The sequence below is a fragment of the Mobula birostris genome, chromosome 16 (assembly GCF_030028105.1).
Source record: "Mobula birostris isolate sMobBir1 chromosome 16, sMobBir1.hap1, whole genome shotgun sequence".
In the NCBI taxonomy this organism is placed as follows: domain Eukaryota; kingdom Metazoa; phylum Chordata; class Chondrichthyes; order Myliobatiformes; family Myliobatidae; genus Mobula; species Mobula birostris.
Window position 1 is genome coordinate 8425545 of NC_092385.1, and position 16919 is coordinate 8442463.

At 44.5% G+C, this 16919-nt stretch overlaps 1 protein-coding gene across 1 annotated transcript in view; it reads right to left on the reverse strand.

Moving 5' to 3' along the window:
- Positions 1-16919, reverse strand: part of col7a1l (collagen type VII alpha 1-like) — a 363635-nt gene that overhangs the window by 91203 nt on the left and 255513 nt on the right. Inside the window, exons 76-85 of the mRNA XM_072281015.1 lie at positions 16775-16822; positions 15441-15476; positions 13365-13484; positions 10815-11015; positions 10185-10220; positions 9264-9308; positions 7158-7226; positions 5285-5329; positions 3131-3202; positions 665-709 (exon numbers count right to left, since the gene is read on the reverse strand). Of these exons, the coding sequence (XP_072137116.1) occupies positions 665-709; positions 3131-3202; positions 5285-5329; positions 7158-7226; positions 9264-9308; positions 10185-10220; positions 10815-11015; positions 13365-13484; positions 15441-15476; positions 16775-16822 (717 nt within the window). The remainder of the gene's footprint in view (positions 1-664; positions 710-3130; positions 3203-5284; positions 5330-7157; positions 7227-9263; positions 9309-10184; positions 10221-10814; positions 11016-13364; positions 13485-15440; positions 15477-16774; positions 16823-16919) is intronic.

Here is a 16919-nt window from a genome sequence, read left to right on the forward strand (position 1 = left end):
TTACTCAGCAAGCTGCCCTTCCACAGGAGCCGGGAGTCTGTGGCCTTTCAGATGACGAGGATACTAAGTGAAGAAGTTGTTGATATTTCATCTCTCTGAATTTATATCAAAACAATGCACATTTTCACATCAGCTTCATTAGTAACGAAGAAGTGAGTGGTGCTCATGTTGATAACACCATCACCTGCACAAACAGTGCTGGGGAAATTACACCGGCTTTAATTGCATCATTCCCAACAGTACCTGCCCAAACTCCCAACTAGAAATAGTTGCAATCGGGTTAAGACTTGCACAAAACATTCATGCCCATTTTACACAATAAAAAATTGGTGCAAATGTGTCCAATTTTGAGGCAGGTGTCAGTATAAATCTATCCCTGGTCTGGAGAAAGGAATTGCATTGAATTGCTTTGGAGTCCAATGATACCCAGCTGCAGGACGAAATGTTGCCGGAGAGACAGTGTAGCTGTTGGTGTGAAAGTTAACTTCTGTTTTAACAAGGGTAATGAGAGGGGCTGACTTAAATGTTCTCATCTTTGCTAAAACATTGGCTAAGGAATCTCAAGATGAACCAGTGCTGTGAATAAAACATGTGCAGCGCACAATTTCAGCCCCACAAGTTCATAAATAATGTGACTTTCCTACTCATTGTGAGAGTTACTTACTGGTTTTCCTTCTAATCCTGGAGGTCCCTGTTCCCCTGGGTTTCCCTGCAAGGCAAGATGGGGGCAGTGAGAATCAGTCAGCTGGCCAAGTTTCCCAGCCCTTCCCTTTGCAAATCCGGTCAGGAGTCAGCACTACAGCTGCTGCAATACCATATAAGAGAACAAAGGAAGCAAGTCTAATGTTCACTAGTATACACAAAATGCCGGAGGAATTCAGCGCGTCAGGCAGCATCTGGTGGTGGTTGTCTCTCGGGGTCCGAGGAAGACTAAACATTGTGCAGTTGTCTGTGGATACGGAGGTGGCCTCGGAGGCCGCAGGCCGAAGCACACATGCGGTTGCAGGTTGGACGTGGAATGGCGGTTGTTAGAACAGGTGCATACACAGCTTTGTGGCGTCGGTCTCGTGCTGCTGCAAGGCGTTGATTTCGGTCATCCTCAAAGCCAGACGCAGCTTTTCTGGTCAGGGTGCGCCACGCAGCCCTGTCGGCTGCGGACTCCTCAAGCTGTCGAGGCCGGAGGTCTGCCCATTTGATGTACGATTTCAGATTGTCTTTGAAACTTTTTTTTGGAGCGGCCCTGATTGCGACTGCCATGCTCAAGCTCACCGTAGAGCAGCTGCCTGGGGATTCCTGTTTCACCCATGCAGATTACGTGGCCAGTCCAGCGTAGCTGGGCCTGGAGGATCTTTGCCTCAATGCTTGTGCTGTTGGCTCTGTCAAGGACTTCCCGGTTGGTGATTCGGTCCTGCCATCGAATCCTCATGATCGACCGCAGAGAGCGCACGTGAAACTGCTCCAGCTGTTTGATGTGCCTGCGGTACAGGGTCCAGGTTTCGCAGCCGTACAGGAGAGAGGTGAGGACCACAGCCTTGTACACCTTGAGCTTGGGTGAAAGCTGAATGCTCTTGTGCTCCAGAACTTTGACACGGAGTTTTCCAAGTGCCTGGCTGGCTTTCTGGATCCTTGCTATGATCCTTTTGTCAAGATCTCTTTGACAAAGAGATCATGGCAGCATCTATGGAGGGGAATAAACAGTCGGCAGTCCTTTCCCTCACCTGGTCTCACCTATCACCAGTCAGCTTTTACTCTTCACCTACCCCACCATCTTATTCTGGCTCCTGTTCCCTTCTTTTTCAGTTCTGATGAAGACCTGAAATGTCCACTGTTTATTCCCCTTCAGAGATGCTGCCTGACTTGCTGAGTTTCTCTGGTACTTTGTGTGTGTTGCTCAAGACTTCCAGCACCTGCAGGTTCTCTTGCATCAAACATACATTAAGATTGTGGTCAATTTGAACAATTTCCCAGCATGTATCTATTGATTCTTTAACTTTGGATGGTTAAGAAAGTTAAGTTGTATTGGCCTTCATTAGTCATGGGATTGAATTAAAGAACCGTTAGGGCAGGGGTTCCCAGCCTGGGGTCCATAGACCCCTTGCTTAATGGTATTGGTCCATGGCATAAAAAAGGTTGGGAACCACTGGGTTAGGCAATGTTGTAGCTCCATAAGACTCTTGGAACACTGTGTTCAATTCTGATCATCTTATTATAGGAAGGGAATGTGGAAGATTTAGCGTGGAGGGTGCGTGGAGGAGATTTACCAGGATGCTGCTTGGATTGGAGAAGAAGTTTTATGAGGATAGGTTGAGGAAGCTCGGGGTTTTCTCTTTGGACTGAAGGAGGACGAATGGTGAATTGATAGAGGTGTAGAAGATGATAAGAGACATGGATGGAGTGGACAGCCAGCTACTTTTTTCCCTAGGGTGGACATGGCCAATTCAAGAAGGCACAATTTTAGGGTGATTTGTTCAACAGGACCGTGGGAGTACTTCACCTTTCCCCTATTGGAAACTAATTCATTTTTTGCTCTTTCTCTGTTCTGTCAAAGGCTCCCAGAATTGAACCATTATTTTTTTCTCCTTTTTCTCAGATGCTACCTGAGTCACTGAGCATTTCCAACATTTCCTGTACAAACCACACCTTAGTCAAGTGGCACAGTAGTCTGACAGATAACGGCAGTCAATTGTCAGGCTCTCAGCATTGTTTGAATTACAATAGATGAGGCAGGGAAAGATTGCAATACAAAAATCACTGCATGCACAGCCTCGTATTCAATCACATTGTAATGAAACTGCCATTACTGAATAGAAATCACACTTGCTGGAAATGAGAGTGTAGACACAAGTGACTGCAAATGCTTGAGCAGCACCCACACACACACAAAGTGCTGGAGGAACTCAGCAGGTCAGGCAGCGTCTGTGGATGAGAAGTAAGCAGCCAGCATTTAGGCTGACTCGGCCGTAATCGTCAGCTGCTGATTTTCTTCCATAGATTCTGCCTGACAGGCTGAGTTCCGCCAGCATTTTGCATGGAAATGAAACACGTTTCTCTCATTATAATGATCAGAGGAATAATGGTATCACGGTAATAACTTCATGATTTATTCTTGCTTACGTCAGTGAATACTCACTGGAATGCCGTCCCTGCCTTTCACACCCATTTCACCCCTTTCGCCTCTGTCTCCTTTGGCTCCAGCGTCACCCTACAATTAAAAGCACAATTTTATTGACACAGTTGCAACAGTGATTTTTTGATTACAACACCTCTACTCATTAGCCAAGAACATTCAAAAATCTTCTGTACAGTGTGCATTACCAATCATTTCTGGAACCATCCCGAGGAGGCTCCTAGCGGAGCCAGTATTTATCGTCTGTCTTTATTTCCCTTGAACTTCATGGTTTGATGGGATATTCCAGAGGCAATTTACAAGCCAATTGAGATAACTTTTCGTCGTTACACTGGTTCAAAAGATCTTTTTTTTTTCCACAATACTTGGTAGTCAGAACAATTGCAAAAATTTTTTTCCCGGATATACTCAAAGATGGTCATGGCAGAAATGATAGGGACTCTGGAAGACCGGATTGAGGAGGCATTCAATTGTAAGGATGTTGCCTGGATTGGGGAGCATGCCTTATGAGAATAGGTTGAGTGTACTCAGCCCTTTTTCCTTGGTGTAACGGAGGATGAGAGGTGACCTGATAGAAGTGTATAAGATGATGTGAGGCATTGATCATGTGGATAGCCAGAGGCTTTTTCCCAGGGCTGAAATGGCTAACACAAGAGGGCACAGTTTTAAGGTGCTTGGAAGTAGGTACAGAGGAGATATCAGGGGTAAGTTTTTTTTTTATGCAGAGTGGAATGGGCTGCCAGCTACAGTGCTGGAGGAGAATACGATAAGGCCTTTTAAGACACTCTTGGACAGGTACATGGAGCTCAGAAAAATAGAGGGCTATGGGTAAGCCTAGGTAATTTCTAAGGTAAGGACATGTTCGGCACAGCTTTGTGGGCGGAAGGGCCTGTATTTTGCTGTAGGTATTCTATGTTGCTATATAAGAAAGCCGAATACCAGGATCTAGTAGAGCAGTCCCAGAGACAGGGGTGGAGGGCACAATACGAGCCCATAGAGATGGGGTGTAGAGGTTTTCCTGGCTGCTCGCTGTGCAGAACCTAGTCTCTCCTTGGCATTTCAGGGGGCTGCAAAGGAAAGAGGCTTCAGGACCATCACAGAGACTGCTGAGCAAGTCTCCAGATGGCTATGGATGAAGGGGAATGACCCATGGACCAATGCTGTTTGGACACTAGCCAGGGCCTGATCAACCCTGGCTGGGTCATCTGGGTGAGAGTGTCTGATGTTGAAAGACCCAAAACATGTGATGACCCCAGGTTACATCACTGATGAGGTGTCCCAGCACAACCTAGGGTGCATCTCATCATCCATTAATCACATTGAAATCCTCATCTACTGTCATGAGATTTTATACTAGACCAGAGAGGAATAGGGACCTGAGAGGTAACTTCTTTCAGAGGTTGGTGAGTAGATGGAATAAACTGCCGGGGGAAGTGGTAAATGTGGGTACAATCACAGCGTTTAAAAGGTGTTAGTGTGAATAAGAAAACTTGAGACCGAAATCTGGCAAATTGGTCTTGCTCTGTTAGGAAACTTGGTCATTATAGACAAGCAGGTCCAATGTTTACCCTAAGACTATAAGACAAAAAGGAGCAGAATTAGGCCATTTTGGCCCATCAGGTCTGCTCCACCATTTCATCATGGCCGATCCATTTTCCCTCTTGGCTTCAGTCTCCTGCCTTCTCCCTATATCCCTTCATGCCCTGACTAATCAAGAATCTATCAACCTCTGCCTTAAATAGACCCAATGACTTGTCCTCCATAGTCACATGTGGCAACGAATTCCTCAATTCACCACTCTCCGGCTAAAGAAATTCCTCCTCATCACCACGCTAAGTGGAATTTTCCCCACATCCTCTCTATTGAGGCCTTTCGACACTTGATAGGTTTCAGTGAACCCCCCCTCCCCCGGTTCTTCTGAATTCCAGTGAGTAGACGCCAAGAGCCATCAGATGCTCCTTATATAATAAGCTTTTCAATTCTGGAATCATTTTCGTGAACCTCCTTTGAATCCACTCCAAAGTCACACATCCTTTCTTAGATAGGGGACCCAAAACTGCTCATAGTACACCAAGTGAGCATTTGTCAGTTTGAACACATTATTTCATGGTCTTTGTGTAACAGTAGTAGACCATAAGGAACTTACTACACTCAGACCTTATCTCCTTTGGGTCCAATTGGTCCTGTTGGTCCTTGTTCGCCCTGTAAAAGAGAAACTAAGTTAATAGTGGCCTCCATTACAGGGTCAAATTATGGAAGGAACATTTCAGTGAACAAACTCTTTGGGAACACGATGGGAATAGTGATGAACCCAACTTTCCGATCAAGGGGCTGGGGTTTTGGAAAAGCTATAATCTCTCTGTGTCTCTGTCCTGATTGCTATTCACCCACTGGTTCTAGAAGTGCGTGGCTGTTGAATAAGAGACTGGATTAGATACGTCTATGTGGACTTCTGTAATTTTATAGAAGGCACAGAGATGCCTATGGATATTGGCCACTTGGGTGAGGTTAAATGCCCCACACCACAAGCTGACTTCTCCAGCAGAGGAAGTGGGAGTAAAGGCTTTGAAGAGAATACTTTGAAGCTACACTCCCCTTGTTTGTAACTCTCCCACTAGTGAAAGCATCTTAACATCTGCTCTGTAAAGCCTCCCTTGAATCTTGGAGGCACAAGAAAGACCATGGGTGCTGGAACCTGGAGCAAAAAGCAAACAGCTGGAGGGACTCAGCAGATCAGACAGCATTTATGCATGTAGAGGGATAGTTGGTGTTTCGGGGTGTGACTTTGCATCAGGACAAAAGGGGGAGCTACAAAATAAAGGAACAGTCAAGTAAAACTGAGCTGGGTAGTAACTTATTCCCTCAAAGGGTAAGGAACCTTTGGGATTCTGTCTCCTGAGAGTTGTTGACACTGGATCATTAGATATATGTAAGGTGGAGATAATTGCATATTTCAAAGATCAAGAATCATTTCATTGGCTTACAAGATGATGTCTGATCTCTTAGGAGCTCATATGTTTGAATAAGGTCTCCCTTGTAACTTCTAAAGTCTGTATGCTGAGCCCAACCTGTCTAGCTTCTCTTAACGACCAATGTGAAGTCAACCATGTCTTTGTAATCCAAATGCTAGTTTGGAAGCAGAAAGAGCCTTTTGCAGTATGTACCTCACATTCTCTCTCCAAGAGGACCATAACCTGGTCATTGGGTTTGGAGGCTTACATGACTTAATGACTGACAGAGCTATGCTGGCTGGAGTCAGGGCTTTATGCTTTGGCTCTTGGTAGCATAACCCATGCCAAACAGGTCAAAGGGTAGAGGCCAGACTAAGAGTGATCCACCGGTGCTCCAGGTTGAGGGGTTCAGCTTAGGGCTAAAAACTCTGTCTGGTGAAAAAAAATTGTTATGGAAACAGCAACAAAGAATCCTTCTACTTTTGAGTGTGATGGTATTCCTGAATTTCCATTCAAGATTTGCATGACTGACACTAGTGAAAACCGTGAGGAAGCTACTGACATGATGAAGGAAGCCCTGAACACCGCCAGAGATGGAGGACCTTCATTGCTGCCCTAAGCACCTGTGGCATAATGGGCAGTAAGTACCTTACATTCTCACTACTGCTCTTCTCTTAGTTTTGCAAATTTTTGAAGAGTATGCATTTCTAATTAATATTTCTTAAATAAATATTTTAGCTCCTTTCGCTTAAACCTGATTTCCTCCGCCTCGTGATCTTGGGAGCCATTTTACATTGAATTTGTTTTATATAAACTGGCCTTTGTTTGTCTGAGAACTGAACAACAAGGCTCTTGCATTGAGCCAATCAAGGGCCAGAATTCAAAGGTGTCAGAGTTGCCTTGTAAACATAGCCATAACCAACCTTTCACATGTTTTTTGTATGTCAAGTCAGGAAAGTGATGGCCACAGCATAAAGATATCTTTAGACCAGATTATTTCTGGGAAAATTAACTTATCCAACATGCCAAAGGTGGGCTCTGAACTTCCCAACCCTGGCACTTGCTGTACCAATACTGACCTTTGCTCCCTGAGGCCCTGGAAGCCCTCTTTCTCCAGGAAGTCCGGCAGTTGGTTCTGGCCTGACACCCTGAGTATAGGATGACAGAAAATGGTTAAACAATCCATAAATAATCTATCATTTTTCCTTACTGAAAAGATATCTGTTTGAGATCCAGCTAGTATTGACTCCTTGTGGCCCAATAGACCAGCTCTGTCCAAGACAATTGATACCAATTACATCCATCACATTTATTCTCTTTCCTTCCCATCAGAGAACTTCTCTTTTTCTCTGTTCCAAACTCTGCAAAGACTGCAACGTGATCACCAATGCCTCTTCTTCCTCAGAATTATGAAGAAATTTGGCATGTCTCTGTCAACCCTTACCATTTTGCATTGGTGCACTATAGAGCTCATCCTATAATAGCTTGGTACAGCAACTGCTCTACACGTGATTGCAAGAAACTGCAGAGTTGTGGATGTAGCTCAGTGGCTCTGAAGTCAGCCTCCCCTCTATGGACTTCGTCTATACTTCTCGCTGCCTCAGTATAGCAGCCGACATAATCAAAAACACCACCCATCCAGGACATTTTCTCTTCTCCCCTCTCCTAGTGGGCAGAAGATACAAAAGCCTGAAAGCACGCACCATCAGGCTCAAAGCAGTGACTCAAAACAGTTTTGTCATGAAAGTTTCTACCCTTCCATGACAAGACTGTTAAGTGGATCTTTACTATGATAAGATGGCCTCTTGATCTCACACTCTTGCTCGTTATGATCTGGCACTTTATTGTTTACCTGCACTGCACTTTCTCTGTGGCTGTAACACTTTATCCTGCATTGTTATTGGTTTACCTTGTTCTTCCTCAATGCGTAATGATTTGATCTGTGTGAACGGCACGCAATACAAGTCTTTCACTGTACCTCAGTACGTGTGACAATAATAAACCAATTTCCAATCTCAATGATCCGCTCCAATATCAGAGAGATATCACAGGACTGATGGTGCAAAAGAGCATCCTCTCTTCCTTTCTGTTGTCAAAATGCTGTGTGGTCTGCAGAAAGGAATCCATTTTCACCTTTCCTCACTAGCAGAAAGTAGAACATTACAGCACAGTACAAGCACTTCAGCCTTGATGTCGTGTTGACCTTTTAACCTGCTCTTGAGATCAACCTAACCCTTCCCTCCCTCATCGCCCTCCATTTTTCTAACACTCTACGTGCTTACCTAAGAGTCTCTTACATGTGCCGACTGTTTCTGCCCCTACCACAACTCTGGCAGGGTGTTCCATACATGCACCACTCTGTTAAAAAAACTATCTGTGATATCTCCCCTATACGTTCCTCTGGTCATTTTATAATTATTTCCCCTTGTATCAGCCATTTCCACCCTAGGAAGAAGTTTCTGGCGGTCCCCATGATCTATGCCTCTTATCTGATACACCTCTATCAAGTCATCTCTCATGCTCCTTCACTCTAAAGAGAAAAGCTCTAGCTCCCTCAACCTGATCTCATAAGACATGCTCTCCAATCCACACAGCATCCTGGTAAATCTCCTTGCACTCTCTCTAAAGCTTCCATATCCTTCCTATAAACGAGGTGACTGGAGATGCAACATGACCTACAAGAGAAAGTCTGCAGATGCTGGAAATCCAGAGCAACACGCACAAAATGCTGGAGGAACTCAGCAGGCCAAGCAGCATCTATGGAAAAGAGTACAGTCGACATTTCAGGCTGAGACCCTTCAGCAGTCCGAAACATCGACAGTACTCTTTTCCATAGATGCTGCTTGGCCTGCTGAGTTCGTGCAACATTACCTCATGGTTCTTGAACTTAAACCCCCAACTAATGAGGGCCAACACACCATATGCCTTCTTGACAACCCTATCAACTTGTACAGCAACTTTGAGGGACCTATGGATGTGTATGGACCACTAGCAGAAAATATTTCCCAATTGTGTTGTGTAAATATACAGAGCCTTTTCAGAAGGTGATGTTCAAACACTGTCACTCTAACCACAACAAAGATCAGTGGAAGTCATTAATGTTAAGGTCCTAATTGACTAACGAGTAATAGCGTGAAGAGAAATATTTCATTTAGTTAGATAAATTAAATGGTTACGATAATTACCATGGGCCCGGGAAGACCTCTTTCACCTGGAAGACCATCTCGCCCCTGGAATGGGAGTAGAAATCATTAATAATGAGAAAAAAACATACGCTGAAACAAGCTTGTCCTCACGCAGGCTGATTTAAATACAGTTTCAGCTAGACTCTAAGTTTGAAGTCAACATGGATAATGATTTGGAGGGACTTCAAGGAGGTTACTGACACTACAACCTACTTTGCTCAATCACACAAAGATACTTCAGTTGGGTGAAGAAAGGTCCCCGTGTGCTGGTCAAGTTGAGAAAATTCAGCACCAGATAAGACCATAAGATGTAGGCCATTTGGCCCATCAATGTGAAGCTCTCTTGAATTCTATTTCTGGATATCTTCCCTTTTCCACTGCTGTCTCCATCGCTAAAATCCTTACCTCCTTCACCTTATATTTTCGGTTAGCTAACACCTCTTGCTCCCAGTTTCTGGTCCCACCTCTCCTGTGTAAAATAACTGGGCATATTTCAATATGTGTGGGCATGTGGCCAAGTGGTTAAGGCATTGGACTAGTTACCTGAAGGTCGTGAGTTCGAGCCCCAGCCGAGGGAACGTGTTGTGTCCTTGAGCAAGGCACTTAATCACACATTGCTCTGCGACGACACTGGTGCCAAGCCGTATGGGTCCTAATGCCCTTCCCTTGGACAACATCAGTGTCGTGGAGAGGGGAGACCTGCAGCATGGGCAACTGCTGGTCTTCCATACAGCCTTGCCCAGGCCTGCGCCCTGGAGAGTGAAGACTTTCCAGGCGCAGGTCCATGGTCTCCCAAGACTAACGGATGCCTTTAATTTCAATATGTGACAGAGAACATATAACTGTGGCAAGGTCTGACATCCTCCAACTCACTCTAAATACTGTGGAACACTAACATTCCTGCGGAACTTCAGTACTTACTGACTCTCCTCGGTCACCTTTATCCCCTTTGTTCCCCTGTAACCAAGAGAAAAATAGATTACTTTTAGACAAGATATTACTACCAAGCAGTTAGCATAACATTTTACAGTGCCAGTGATTCCCAGTACAATTCCCACCGCTGTCTGTAAGGAATCTGTACGTTCACCTGTGACAGCATGCTCAGGTCTTGTCCAATGTCCCAAAGATGTATTGGTTTAAGGTAGTGCATTGTGGGCATACTATGTTGGCACTGTATGGTAAACCATGTATATAGGTTGTAACTGAGTTACCTGTCTGGACATGACTGGACATGCCCAGCTGCTGACTGCTCCTGTGGCTCCTCCCACAGACCCCTGAAGAAAGACGATTGTGTCACTGCTCCTCCCTCAGCCCAGGACAAACATACAGCATGGACGTGGATCCATTTTACTGTTAATAAGAGCCCTTCAGTATTTACTCTACTTCCAGTCTTTTGGAGTAATTGATAGTGCATCACACTGGAAGCACGTTAACACTTTCAGGCTGCATCTGGAACGTCTACATTGCTTTCTTTGGTGATTCAGGAAGAGCAGACCCACAGAGAAGGAAGAGAACGGGCCGAGGGAAAGCATCTTTGGCTTCCTCACTAACCTTCTCTCCTGGCGATGCAGGCTCCCCTTTCTCTCCAGCCCGACCTGGCAATCCTGGGATTCCGGGCTTTCCGGGTTCTCCGGACAGACCCGGAGGGCCCTCTGGCCCTCGCTCAAACACTGCGCGGCCAGGAGGACCCTCAGGTCCGGGAGAACCTTGGCTTCCTTTGCTTCCTTTTTCTCCTGGAAACCCAATCGTTCCCTGCAAAAGGAAAGTGAAAGGATTAGAACCTTTTGATCAATTACTATATGGCATCAATTTTCCCTCTGATTAACAGATGTCTTGCTTAGAGGAAATCTAATATTTGTCAATTTAAGAGCAACACACAAAATGCTAAAGGAGCTGTTGGCTCAGGCACCATCTATGCAGGGAATTGGACAGTTAGGTCATGACCTTTCATCTGGACTGACTCTCCCTCCATTGGTCAATTTCATGCTATATTGCTTTTGAAAGGAAAAGAAAGGAACTCCAGTTCAAACTCTCGTTCACATTATTCAGCTTACTTAGAACAAAATGACTCTGGTCCTTGTTGGAGTTTGTCTTAACATATCCATAAGCAGGAAGGGTCGGGTGAAGCTTTCCTTCCCTCTGGCATCGAGTGTGAGTGATTTGAACTACCTCACTGCTCTCCACCATGTCAGACCAAGGACAAACTGGAAATGGCAAGGAATGAGGTGAGATGCTGGCAGTTTGTGTGATGGAATTACACTGGGTGCTCACGATGATGGCTTCTCAGGAAGACCAGGTCCCATCAATGGCCATTCCAGGGCACATCCTAGAACTCACACACCAAAAAAATCTGCAGATGCTGGAAATCCAAAGCAACACACACAAAATTCTGAAGTAACTCAGCAAGCCAGGTAGCACCTATGGAAAGATTGAATTGTTAGGACTTTAATTCTTAAACGTAGAAGACTGAGGGGAGATTTGATAGAGATATACAAAATTATGAGGGGTATAGATCGGGTAAATGCAAGCAGGCTTTTTCCACAGGTTGGGTGGGACTACAACCATGAGTCATGGGTTAAAGGCGAAAGGTGAAAAGTTTAAGTGGTACATGAAGGGAAACTTCTTCACTCAGAGGGTGGTGAGAGTGTGGAACGAGCTGCCAGCACAAGTGGTGCATGCAAGCTCGATTTAAGAAAAGTTTGGATGGGCACGTGGATGGTAAAGGATATGGAGAGCTATGATTCCAGTGTTGGTCGATGGGAGTTGGCAGTTTAAACAGTTGGCACAGACTAGATGGGCTGAAGGGCCTGTTTCTGTGCTGTATTTTTCCATGACTCTGCTGAGAATGAGTAGGATGAGGGTCTGAGTGCATGCTATTCAAAGACTTGCCTTGGATTCAGGGAGATGAGTGGCCTCTTTCACTGCCTAATGATTCTAAAATTCTCCTAAAATTTCATTCAATTCACCTCAGTGAAACTCATGGACAATTGCCAAGTGTTTCCAAATGGAGAATGCCATTTGGCCTCTTGATGTCTGCACTAGCTCTCTACCACTACTCTATTGCACGTACAGCAGCAGATGAAGTTCTATTTGTGCAGCTGGTATTCCTGAAATAGATATTACTGCAGATGGACACTTGTGGACGGCATGGTAGCATAATGGCTAGCATATCGTACAGGTGATCTGGGTTCAATTCCTGCCACTACCAGTAAGGAGTTTGTACGTTCTGTCTGTGACCGTGCGAGTTTCCTCCAGGTGCTCTAGTTTTTTTCGCCCATAGTCCAAAGACGCACCAGTTGGTTGGGGAATTGGTCATTGTAAATTGTAAATTAGGCGAGGGTTAACTCGGGAGTTGCTGGGTTGCATGGCTCGAAGGGCTGGAAGAGGCTATTTCATGTTGTATCTCTATAAAATAATAATAAATAAAATTGGTAGGCACAGCATTGTGGACTGAAGGGCTTGTAATGTGCTATAAATTTCTATGTTCTATGTACCACACCCCAGCAATGTATGCAGTGGTCCATATTAAATGTGGCTATATTAGGTGCTGGAGAACACCACTGAAAGCAGACACAAGGTATAAAGCAAATATTCAGCATAACTGTAATATTAATTGTGGGCATTGGTGGCAAGGTTAACATTTCTTTCCCAACTTTAATTGTTTCTTCACCATTAATAAAGTCATTCACAACTGAAGAAATGCCATTATCAGTAAATGCACTTTTGCAATAAAAATAATTTACCTTTAATGGGTAAGTAAAGTTCCTCCCAACACCTTGCATTGGGCAGTAACCTTGCCATTTCTTTAGTATTTGTCTGTTTTACAAGGTCGAGTTGCTAGCTCGACGCTCAACCCAGCATGGGTGGAAAGCGTACAAGGAGCCGGCCAGATTCGAACCCGGGACTCTTGTTCTTAAGTCCGGGCGTGGACAACACTGCACCACCAGCACAACCCCTCTTTAATGGGGAAGGAACACAAATAAATTGGATAAACACGGAACCATAACTACAATGCAGCCCAAGTTCGGTGTAAGGACCGATACATTCTAAAGCTTAAGCTTCTTGTTTGTGGACCACCAGTCTGATAAAGCGGCACATTACCTCGCTTCCTTTCTGGCCTCTTTCTCCCTTGTCTCCTTTCTCCCCCCTCGGACTCCTTTCCCCCGTCGGCCTGTGGCGCTCATCTACTTGGCTCTCCAGCACTTCCTTCAGGAGTGAAATCTGACGAATTGTAAAGAAATCCAAAAGTTATCGAAGTATCAGTGGTTCTACAAACATTTCCTTCAGCATTTACACACTGTAGAATGTCAATTATCCAGTATACTGATTGCCCATCAGAAACCTCACAAACAGGAGTCATCAATAATACAAAAACACAAGTTATAGGGCAGAATTAAGCCATTTAGTCCATCAAGTCTCCTTCATTTTTAAATCATTGCTGATTTTTTCAAACCCCATTTTCCTACCTTCTCCCCATACCCTTAAATCCTCTTACCAATCAAGAACCTATCAATCTCTGCCTTTAAAATACCAATTAACTTGTCTTCCACAACCCTCTGTTGCAACTAATTGCATAGATTCACCACCCTCTAGTTCAAGAAATTTCTCCTCATCCCAGTTCTAAATGGATGTCCCGCTCATCTGAAGCTGACTCCTCAGATCACATACTCTCCTGCTAATGGATCACCTTCTCCAGATCACCTTTCTCGGCCTTTTGGTATCCAGTAAGTTTCAGTGAGATTCCCCCACTTCCCTCACTATGGAGTTCAGGTGCAGAGCCACCAAAGATTCTTCATATGTTAACCCTTTCATCCCTGGGATCATTCTTGAAAACCTCTACTGGATCTCCTCCAGGGCCAGCACATCCCTCCTTAGCTACAGAGCCCAAATTTGCTCACTAGATTTGGGTCTCATGGTCCTGGTGTGGACACTATGCAGCCTCCTCCAGTCCATGTGCAGGGAGGATAGGATCCTTCATGATGTTACTAGCCTTTTTCCGGCACCTTTCTGTATACAGTATGTCCTTGATGGTGGGTAGGTTTATGCATATATGATGTACTATATATGTATGTAAGGGCTAAACGCAGGGACAAAGTGTCATATATCCAAGTTTGTTGATGAGACAAAGGTAGATTCCAGTGTTAGTTGTGAAGAGAATGCAGGGATGCTTCGGGGTAGCATCTGGGACACTGTATACATGCCAGGCCTCCCATACAAAGAAGGTTATACTTCAAAGTTCGAAGTAAAGTACATATATGTCACCATATACAACCCTGAGATTCATTTTCTTCTGGGCGTACTCAATAAATCTATAGAATAATAATCATAACAGAATTGATGAAAGACCATCCAACTTCTTCCTGATGGCAGCAGCGAGAAGAGAGCAAGACTTGGGTGGTGAGGGTCCTTGATAATGGATGCTGCTTTCCTGCAACAATGTTTCATGTAGATATGCTCAATGGTGGGGAGGGTTTTTACCCGTGATGGACTGGGCTGTATCTGTTACATTTTGTAGGATTTTCAGTTCAAGAGCATTGGTGTTTCCATACCAGGCTATGATGCAGCCAGTCAATACACTCTACATTACACATCTATAGAAAATTGTCAAAGTTTTAGATGTCAGGAAGAAGGTACAAGACCCTCAGGACCCACACCACCAGGTACAGGAACAGTTTTTACCCCTAAACCATCAGGTTCCAGAACCAGAGGGATAACTTCAGTCAACTTCACTTGACTCATCATTGAAATGGCTCCACAACCAATGGACTCACTGTTGAGGACTCTTCATCTCATGTTCTTGATATTTATTGCTTTTTTTTGTACTTGCACAGTTTGTTGTCTTCTGCACTCTGTTTGAACGCCAAGGTAAGAGTGGTCTTTCACTGATTCTGTTATGCTAATTATTCTATAGAGTTACTGAGCATGCCCACAAGAAAATAAATCTCAGGGTTGTATATGGTGACATATATGTACTGTGATAACAAAATTACTTCGAACTTTTAAAAATATTTTATGTATTTCACTGCATCGCTGCTGCAAAACAACAAATTTCAGGACATACAGTACAAATTTCAGTGATAATAAACCTGATTCTGATAATGAGAAGAACAATTGTTAAACACAGGACAGACGTTTCCTTTCCTCTTCAAGTTATCAGTTTATTTCATTGTAAGTTACCTTAATGCCAACTTTTGACAGAGCTTCTTCAACATTCTGCAAAGACAAAAGAAGCACATTACACCTCTGAAAACAAGACTGCTGCAGCATAAACGTGACCATCAGAGGCGATTACCTCACTGGGGGAGGGTACAGATGGGTGGGGCTGTGTCAGATTTTATAGTTCTTTCCTAAAACGTTTGTCGCCTTGTCTGTTTTGTGTTTCTCTGCCAAGCTTTGCTGGTGCCAGAACACGTGACAATACCTGTGGGCTGCCCTTTGTACATTCTTAGCTTGTGTTGGTTGTTAACACAAAAATGACACTTCACTGTTTGCTTCACTGTACCCCTGATAAATAAGGGAATCTGAACCTTGTCAAGGCAAAATGACCTCATAGGAAGTAAATCGCACAAAGAAATAAACAGCCATTGTATTCAAGGATTATGCTGCTTTTCAAGAGCCTCTCTCTCTCTCTCATTAATTGGTCACGTGGATGTAATTGGGGTACGCAGGCTCGTTGGGCTGGAACAGCCTGAAACCCTGCTGTATGTCTAAATGAAACAAATAAAGTATTAAAATTCCCTACACTTTGATCCAAGTCCTTCTAAGATGCGGAGAACTTATGGTTGGAGAGAAGAAATCACTAATGGTAGGAGGGTTTGGGAATTATGGGTAGAGTTCAAAAATTAGATCTAGGCCTTTCATTGTTGAAATTAGGAGACCCTTCCACAGTTCGAGAACTTTCCTTCACAAGTATCAAATGATGTAGTCAACTGTTAATTTTCAATCTGAGAGTGACATACCTTTAGGAATCAAAGTTACAAGGGGCATGTAGGCTGATGGATTTAGGGCACAGTTGGCCACTAGTTTACTACACAGGCTCATGTCAAGAAGGGCCTTGGCAATGTCCAGCCCATCAGGTGCACAAACTGTGCCCATTGTGTTCCCAAAGCCAAGGCCACCAAGATGCTTGCCATGCGGAACACCGAGGAGGCTGCTGCTGTCCGAGAAATGTCGGAGGCCAGTGCCTTCGATGCATTTCTACTGCCCCAGCTGCACGTGAAATTGCGTTACTGTGTCAGCTGCGCCACCCACAGCAAGGTGGTGAGAAGTCGTTAACGAGCGGCCAGGAAGGTCTGAACCCCACCCCCACTTTTCAGGCCAGGAGGGCCTCGTGGTCTCCTCCCAAGCCTGTGTAAACAGTAGGTTTTACCATTTGGTAGGAATGTTGGACTCTGAAAAAGGGGGGGGGGGGTGGGTTGAATGGTTTCCTTCATCTCCTGTGCTCCTGTGTGTATAGTGGCTTAGAAACATCAAACAAAGGTTGAACCAAACTGTAGACATTCTGTACTCACACTGGATGTCCCAGGGGTGCCAGGTTTTCCATCAAAGCCAGGTTCACCCTGTCACAAATCAAGATAAGCAGCAATGTATCATCAAATTCAGGCCTTCAAAATGTAAAATTTTGCCACAATTTCAGCCAGGGGACTGAAAATGCAA